We start from the raw sequence: 9,542 nt of genomic DNA on the forward strand, positions 1-9,542 counted from the left end.
ATACTCACAAGAAGAAAAAACAAATATTCCATTATATATATATATATATATACAGTACATACATATAATACATATATAAATAATTGTGATAAACTAAAAAATAAGTTACTTAAATAAAAGTCTGTGTTTGGGCCTTGTCTTGTGTGATTACTATTTGATGCAACATATTCAGCTGCACAAAGACACAGCCAGTCACATGATGGTCGTCTTATAGTAAAGTGGTATCGACGACTCCAGAAAGACCCTCTTTGGTTTTACCCCAAATCCTCCATGTTATGTTACATCTGCCATTGACCTTGCTGCTACTTTGATAGTGATTAGGTGACAACAGGGCTGGAAAGGCCCCGCTCTGGACAGAGCTCTTCTGTCAATGACCCATCACCCACACCCCTCATCCCTCTGTCCTGGCTCCACCACCCTGGCCTTCTGGGGCCTCAGGTGATCAATATAAAAGGTACCCTGAACCAGCCAGGAGACACACTCCACAGACTCTCAGTGAAGGAACACACTGTCCAGAGCTTCATTCCTTAAACTGCTGCCATGTGGAAGGACTCCAGCAATGGTAAGAAATGTTGTCTGTTCACAATGGATTTTACTAGTTGAGAAACAATCTGCCTTAAATCTGTTTTGCTAATCCACATCTATTTTTTTAATGTAAAATTTTTATATTTTATAATCATAGATGAAATAGTTCAGTGTTTATTTGAGCTGCACCAGGTGGATGTGCTTTCCTGCACCAGGGGGATGTGCTTTCCTGCACCAGGGGGACTTGTAGTTAGTTTCAGACAGTGGCAGAATTTCAGATTCTTTGTGCAAACATGCTGGCACTTACTCCCTAGGTGGGCTTTACAAATAGTAGAACTAGGTTGGGTATGATGAGAAAATAAAAAAAACACAGCAGAAATAATAATTTATTTGGCAAGAAACTGCATCTTTAGTCCCTAAAAGCATCAGTGTTTTTTGTTTAGGATACGGTGCTGGACACTAACTCCATCCTCGCTTCTTCTTAGTTCATAAACTTAAAATTAGAGGCTTCACAACACAAACAACTTCAGATTTTACAGCAACAGAACCACGCAAACATCAAATGAAAGGCAGTTAATCATGTGTATCGCTGCATTGTACAAATTCGACATTCTGCAGTGGTAAGGTGTGTGGTTTACTTGCATCCATAATGAGAAGCCTCGTGAGACCAGACAATTCTTCTTATACAATAACAAGTTTATGAAAAACAGATGAATTCATAATACCATCACAATATTCGTTTCCTGACGTGGAACCTGCTCTCCTCTCTCCCCTCAGATGATGCCAGACCTGCAGGCTCCAGTGGCGGCTCCTCTCGCAGCGCTAGCCGCAGGAAGAGGACCAGCTTCTCCAAGGAGCACGTGGAGCTGCTGCGCACCACCTTCGAAACCGACCCGTACCCCGGCATCAGCCTCAGGGAGAGCCTCTCCCAGACCACAGGCCTGCCAGAGTCACGCATCCAGGTAAGCAGTCACCACGGAACACCTTGTATAACAGAACGCCTTATCTGTGGAATAGATATGAAGATGAAATAAATTAAATTGAGTTGTTTGGAGTAAGGGAAACTGTGAGTTCAGATAAGTTTTTATAGTCTTTATTTAAGAAATGGGATAGTAGTGTTGTTCCTAGATGTGTGCTTTACACATTGCACTGTGGTTTCTTATCATGCAAAGCCTCTGTTTTCAAATTCATCCTGCACAGAATTGTAGATACCGCTATCACTCTATCACTTCATTTCTTTATCACAGAGATGACCCAAGCTCCTTTTATCAGCATCTTGTTTGACAGCACAGATACACTGTACAACAAGCTCTGGCAGCTGACTACTACAAGATGTGCTCTGCCCAGCAAATCATTAACAGAGCACAGTGTGTTTTACTCTATCTGTCCTGCTTTGAATCTAAGCCCCTTGTTTCTCTCCTTCCTGTCCAGGTGTGGTTTCAGAACAGACGAGCTCGCACCCTGAAGTGCAAAGGGGCCAAGAAAGCGCTGTGGCAGACCGACCCCCCCGGTCATGATGCTCTCCCTCTGCCTCATGTTGTCGCCAACAGGGGGCCGCAGGTTGGCCCCATCCCTCTGCCACCTCAGGGCCCCCCACCAGCCTACACAACCCAGGTGAAGGAGGAGATGGAGGAAGCCTGCTACTATGGACATTGTCCTCCAGCGTACTCTACCATCGAGGAGCATGGACATTATGGCTCCATGCACGGGTTCCAGCAGGGCAGATTGCTGAGCAGCAGCTCAAGCCCCCACATGGGCAGGGGCTACTGGTCCCGGCCAGGCAGCCAAACCCCCCCTTCCACGCCACTGTGGTGCCACTCTCCCCTGGAGATGAGAAACTATGCTTCGAGCTCCAGCCAGGCAGCAGCCTTCATGCACCCAGGATCAGCAGAGCAGCAGGCGTACATGACCTCCTCCACCTCCCACTCCTCCAGCCCGGACACCCCTGACTCTGGATACTGGGATGTCAGTCTGGAGAACAGCCCACCACCGGATGGCCAGTACTCAAAGCTGGATGATTCGTGGAGCGGGCTCGCTCTGGAAGGCTGTGGGGAGTCCAGGCCTCCGGGGCTGGGTCAGCTCGCACCCCTGCCTCAGCTGTCCCTGCAGGAGATCCTGGGCGAGTTAGACGAGGACTGGCTGGGAGGAAACGAACTGAAGAACCGCGCCTCCGTGGAGAAAATGGCTTTCTGCTGATGACTCTGTTGATAATGGACACTCAGAAATCATATGTATTATTTTGATTCAAGTCATTTGTGTATTCTGCCATTTGTATATATCAAAAACTCAGCAGAAATATTGGACGCATGTTTTCAAAACTCTACAACCCAACATGCCTCTGTATTTATTCCACACTGACCACTGTTAATGTATTTATTCATTTATTCACTGTTTATAACGTTTATTATAAGATTTTCTGCACTTTTATACAAATAAATCATTAGTAATAAAGCATAGCACGGTTTTCTTTTTTTATTTAACCAATATTCTGAGCCAGTAAGATTTTACCGTTTGTTTGCTGATGACAACTGAGCCAAATCCATTATGTGAATTCCTCTGGTGTCCAGATGTGATGGATTTACTGAGGATTAAAAAGTACATGACACACTACAACCAGGAGGTGGTGCCTGTGAGTCGAGAGACGGAAGAGACGGCGACAGATTTCAAAACTCAACAATGATCTGAAACTCACCGTTTAACTTTGTAAAGCTGAGGGAAGCTGCAGATTGAAGTAATGACTCTATGTAGGGTCATCATTCCGAGTGACCCCCATTCAGATTGTCACATTGTTTTCATGAAAATATATGTTATAGTTCATTTAACAAACAATATTGGGACAAATAGGGAAATATGTATTTTGAGATTTCATGAATTATTCTAGTTTCGTCCGAGAGCTTGAGTTATTCTGTAATTTGGCTCTTAATGGAAAAGGCCCCTCTCATTTATTTTTCCTTTTCACTCTCCCACACTTAGTCTGAGTTTGTCCACCATAAGACACAGAGGGTTAAAGTTTTCTCTCAGGATGAACAACGTGGTCTTTTCACGATCTGCCAAAGCCCCGGTGTGTATCAGCCCACAGCTTTGCCCTGACCTCATGACTCCAACACATATTTCTTTATCAAACATGCAATGGAAAAAGCCCAAGACAGTTCACAGGATGTTGGGCCTGAGGCTTCATGCGGTTTCCCACAACAGAGAAATGTGCTCATGTTGTTTACTCTGTTTTGGCCTCCTGCCTTCATCCTCAGCATGGGAGGAAGGGTGTTGTCCTTTTGTCAGTGTCTGGCGTAGGTTCCTGTCCCCCAGAAAACACACACACAATAGGAGGGAACGTGGCTCTTCAGCTCTCTGTACGCACTAAAGATAGCTCAGCAGAGGATGTATCGTAGACTGTCGCCGTCTGATGTGTGTCGGGCAGGTGTTCCCCAACAAGATGCTCCAACGACGAGATGCAGAACGCTGTGGGGAAAACTGATCAAGAACTTTCTAAAGACTCATGTTGATGTAGTTTTGGACTAAAGCTACAAACATATGTGTTTTCTTTTCACTTTTTCTTAAAAATGTAACCACTGCAATGAGCTGGCTATTCCTAGATCTGGAAAAGTTTTCCTATTGAGATATGACAGAGAAAAACTAAGGTATCACCCAAAGCTTTTATGAATGTTTGACATACTATGTTTTATTAAGTGGTTTTATTCCCCTCTGTTTTATGAACTGGTAAACTTTCTCTTGTTTTGATTGCTGTTCTTTTTTTTTCCTTTTCTCTCTTTCTGCACTTTGTAACCTTGTCAGGAAAAATTATGTATAAATAAAGTTTATTATGATGTACAACTCTGCAAAAACTCAAGAGACAACTGCAATTTTGTATCTTGTCAGCCTCATCTCGACATGTTTGGCAGCCATTTTATTTCGAGTGTCGGTAGAATTTGGGAGAACTGATGTCAGTTGTTAAAAAGAGATTAAGATCAGAAACTGAAAATCTTATATATACACTTGCCTATAACTAGTAAAATCAGAGTAACTGATAATCTTGCAGTGGTCTCTGATTTTTTTTTTTCCAGAGATGTATATCATTATATCAATAAGGTGAAATGTTGAGTGGGAGAAGTCTCAGAATTTAGGCCAAACACAGCAATAAATGATTTATGCATGAACAACTTAAACAACGTATGAATGGGTGCATCAGAGTTTTTAAAGATTGATGACAAGATGTAGTGATGCTCAATCATTTATTAGTACATGAATATACAGAAATCTTAATAAATGAGTTAAACTATCAATGGACCACATGAGTTTTCACAGGATTCTACAGCAAACCCTGATCTAAAGAGGTTTTTGCATCTTTTAGCTCATAGATTTGGGTTTCGCAATATCTACAGCACATCTGTCTGTTCTCATCAGATCAGTTCTCACCCACAGCAGCCAGCTGTTTACAGAGAAAAACAAATTTAGCAAATATGTGTCAACACAGTGGAGCGTTAAGCAGCTAAAGAGCCAAATTCAGAATACAAACTTAACACAGGGTGAACATTGGACTTATATTTGTCTAGTGGCCACAAACACACACACTCATGCTAAATAGCATTGCATCTGCTGTGAAAACTAAACGAGTAGTTACTGTACATTCCATAGAATGGCCAGTAGCTCTGAGGCTGCAGGTTAAAACAGTAGTAATTTGAGATAAATGCTAACCCAACATGCATTCAATTACAAATCTAAAATAGATGTTTGGCAGATGTAAAAATGTCCATCTTACCATGAAAAACATCCTTAGTCTTGCGTTATATTTAATCATTAACTTAAGATAAATGATTGGATAAATTGACCTGATGGTGCAAATTTTGAAGTCAAGTCATTGGGAAGCCACCCAGTGGAAGCTTTGGGGAAGGAATAGGCTTGGTACCAATAAACATAAAAAAATCTTATACAGTGATAAAATATAAGACACACACACACACACACACAATCAAAACTAAAGCAGATGACTCAGAGTCTGAGGGGACATAACTCTGATCTGTTTCCCAATCCCCCTGCAAACCATCAACAACTCTTGGAATAATGTTGAACTTATTTTTCTTAGAAACGTACCAGATGTAATGGTTGCCATCTTGTTTCATATGAACACACAAGTGAAAAATACTGATGAAGTCTGTTTACCTTTATGAGAAAACTAAGCCCAGGGATGACGTGATCACAAGGAAGAGTGAGTGTGCTTGAGAGTATCCATGAGAACATTATTATCCATAAGACCTTGAGATGTCAGTGTGAATGGGACCTTACCCGCTAAACTGTTTGTGCATGAGAGAAATATGTATGGTGCTAATCAGTCTCTGATTGCCGTAAATGATTTAGCCTACTGTATGTTTCCCCATTGTGACCATGTTACATTCAGCAGTGATGCACAGAAAAACCTCCAAAACAATGCTCAGTTACAGTGGATCAACATATAGTATGAAGCATCATGTGTTTATCATGTGTATCAGGGTTACTGAATAATACTAAGGGGCCTTCCCCGTCCCCAATTAGCCTTCTTCCAGACATGCTGTCGTGAGCTTGTATTCAGCTGAGGGGCTCATGTGATGAGGGTTGTGTGTGTGTCAGTGCTCGAAGGTGTCTAGTGACGTTTTGGCTTGACCGGCGCGTCTGACATGACCCACATTCTGCTGCAGACAACATCTACACACTCCTTTCATCCTCCAGCCTGACTATTAAGCAAAGAATGATAATAAGAATCCTTCCTATTATTTATAGTTACATGCACGTACAGCTATCAAATCCACTCTTTCTGAGGAATGGTTTCATTTGACTCCTGCTCACCAAACACACTCAGACATACACAAGTGTTAACAGCCCCAGTGTTGAACAAACCCGGGGGCAGACAGGCGTGTGAGTGATGGTCCTCAGCTGTTGGCAGATCCAGGGATGAAGCCCAGACCTTCACTAAAAATATGGCCTGTAATTTAACCAAACCCTCCCCGGGAGTCCACGTTAGCCACACGCTCTAATTTAGGAGCTCATCTGAGTGCTTTGTGATTGCACTGCGACACTCTCTCCCGTCCACAGCCTCATTCTCCGTTTGCAAGACAGTGATTGATGTTGGTCCGTGACAGGGAGGAAGCGTGTGCGTCTGTTCATGTGTGATCATACGTGCATAGGACACGATCAGGAAGATAGTATCTGGAAACTGGATCGGAGACATGTGAGCGAGAGGCTCTTGCATTTGTTTGCTTTTCCCAAAATACAAGCGCTTGCAGGCCAGACCACATTCCTCCTGCAAATACACTGATGTAATACTACACTATTGAATATGTGTACTTTCATTCGCATTCATTCAATGTGAATAAAGTGCACCTAAACCCAATTTAATATTCAAACAAACATCATTGTCTCGGTGGAGAATACATCAAGGGAACAGGCACGTCTTGTGTTTAAATTTCTTGGTTACACGTGAAAGTGCACAGTGCTGCAAACCATTACATTTGTATTGAAAGCTCCCCCTTTAAACTCAGCTACATACAGAAATAGATGGTTGATATTAAATGTCAACCACATGGGAAATAAGGTCAGCGGCTCATTAATGAACTCCTGGGCGGGGAACATCTTCTGGTACCTGCCAGAGCTAACCTACTGTATAGCAACCGAATAAACCTGATACACTGCGTGAATGTAATATCTGCCCTTCACAAGCAGAGTTTTTACATGTGTAACTTCTCACAAGAATATAGCAGGAATGTTAACGAGATAGAAAAAAATGTGTGGGTGGCAAGGTGACATCTGAAACTTATTATCAAGGACCACAAAATAAAACTTTTAGAATTAACACAAAAGCATGAAATATAAAAAGATCATTAAGAAACTGTTTTTTTAATGGACTTCCTAAATAGAGATATAGATTAGACTGAAGACAGTAAATTAGGATGATTTAATGAAATATGTAGCATCCATTCGTCCTTTGATGGTCACACGGGGGAGCTGGAGCCAATCCCTGCTGACATTGGGTGAGTGCTGGGGAAGACCCTGGACAGATAGTCGGTGTAGGTCAGGGCCAACATATAGAGACAAATATATTTACATATGGTAAATTTAGAGTCTCCAATTGACATAACCCTAATCTCCATGACTTTGAAATGTGGGAGGAAGCTGGAGTACCTGGAGAAGACCCACTCAAACACAGGGAGAACAAGCAAGCTCCATACAGAAAGACCCTGCCCAAGCTGGGATTTGAACCGGGGACCTTCTTGCTGAGAGGTGACAGTGCTGACCATTTCCTTTCAAGCATAAGATTTTTTGGTTGGATGATAGAGAACAGGAGTCCACGGCCAGGCAAGCAGACCTGTGAGGATGTAACGTTTACCAAGCGATCCAACAGATATTGAGATATTTCAGTCTTGACACACCAACCGACAGTGTCATCCTTTAGAGCCAAACCGCCTGCCAGAAACTGCAAATAGTTTGTTTTGGGTAGGGAGATTGTAGCCCCGAGCACGGAGACAATATTTTTTGTAATATTCTTAACATAACATCCGCCCCCTTAATTGAATCTCCTCAGAAGTTTTTGTATTCTTCCTTGGCCCCACCCTTCCACCAAGATTCAATAAAATTGGTTTAGTAGTTTTTGCATAGTCCTGCTAACAGACGGACGGACTGTTGAAGGTAAAATTTTACAACTGCTTCTATCATCTTTGTATTGCTTTGGGTCACAATACAACCAAACTCACTTGAGCAGAAAAAATTTGAAAAGGCTAAATCTACCCAAAGTAAATATACTCTGCACAACTCTTCAACATTTAACACCTATTTATCTCAAATGATCTGTGTATGGTTTGTCAAGCAATCTGGCAACATTATACAAATGTGGTAAAAATATTCAAATCCTACACAGACAAAATGTGTCTTATCATTATAAAAACACAATTCCTCAGGAAAATCCAATATAATTATTATATAACATCCATATCTTATGGCTCAATGATAGATGATGAGATTCAACAGATTTTTGATATATCATTAGAGTAAACAGTGTCACACAGGCAGTAAAATGGTTTTATATGAAGCTCTAATGTTATGATGCTATAAATACAGCACACTGATGGTTGTTTCCCTTACACTGAGCATTGATTGAAGCGTATATCTCATCTTTTCACTAATACTGGAGTGACATAACAGTGTATAGGCGCATCCATCAGGGAAAATCCCAGCAGGCTGAGTTTTGTCATTTCAGCTCAAAGCCCCCCCCCACCATTCGCCCAGCCCTGCCATGTCTCCAGTGCAACACCTTCAGCAGGAGTACTACATGTATGAGGTAATTGTTGTTTGGTCATGTGAGCTGCTGCAGCAGCTGTCAAATGTGATGATAGCAGGAGAATCCTCGACCACGCCCCCCGGTAGCTGATTGGACAGTTCACAAACGTTTAGGGACCATCAACCCTGAGATCCGTGAGAATCTGTTGGGGGGGGGGGACATGTGGGGGGGGACACGGAGAGTTGTTTTAACTAGGAAACACTGATACAGGGAAAAGACAACAAAACCAAAACAGGAATTTACTTATGATGTCCTGTCTTCTAAAACTTGTTTTGAATTAGGCATAATCATGGTCACGAATTTGTTGACATTAGTATTTTTCTTTGTTTAGCTATTATTAAAATAGATGGTTGGTGAATAAGTATGAGTAATCTATGAACACATGAAATTGCTTATAACTTTGAACAGTATTTCAATCACCAAGTCTTGTAAGAAAGGTGGATATAAAAAAAAGGATGGAATTTGCTTGAAGATTTGCATGTTCTTACTTTATAAAGAGGGCTTGTGAGCAGATGTGTGTTATGAAGCTGAGTCATGCTCAGTGAGATTTACCCCCGTGTCCTTATTACATGAATTACTTGTTGGCTGGCTTTGGGATCCCCTGGAGCTTTCCGGAGTTTTTAACTCGCACTTTAGGAACATTTGGCCTCGAGAGCGGAGCCATTAAGACAGAGAGAAAAATGATAGCCACGTGTGGCATGTGCATGCTCGCTCC

At 42.0% G+C, this 9,542-nt stretch overlaps 1 protein-coding gene across 1 annotated transcript; it reads left to right on the top strand.

Moving 5' to 3' along the window:
* Positions 1 to 1,259: 1,259 nt before the first annotated feature.
* On the top strand, positions 1,260 to 2,721 carry mxtx1 (mix-type homeobox gene 1; the record flags this gene model as incomplete). Its single annotated transcript, XM_034608977.1, has 2 exons — positions 1,260 to 1,487; positions 1,957 to 2,721. Coding segments are annotated over 2 exons (993 nt in total), but the record flags the coding sequence as incomplete, so codon positions are not given.
* Between the last annotated feature and the right edge of the window lie 6,821 nt (positions 2,722 to 9,542).

This window comes from Hippoglossus hippoglossus, chromosome 15 (genome assembly GCF_009819705.1).
Source record: "Hippoglossus hippoglossus isolate fHipHip1 chromosome 15, fHipHip1.pri, whole genome shotgun sequence".
Taxonomy (NCBI): Eukaryota; Metazoa; Chordata; class Actinopteri; order Pleuronectiformes; family Pleuronectidae; genus Hippoglossus; species Hippoglossus hippoglossus.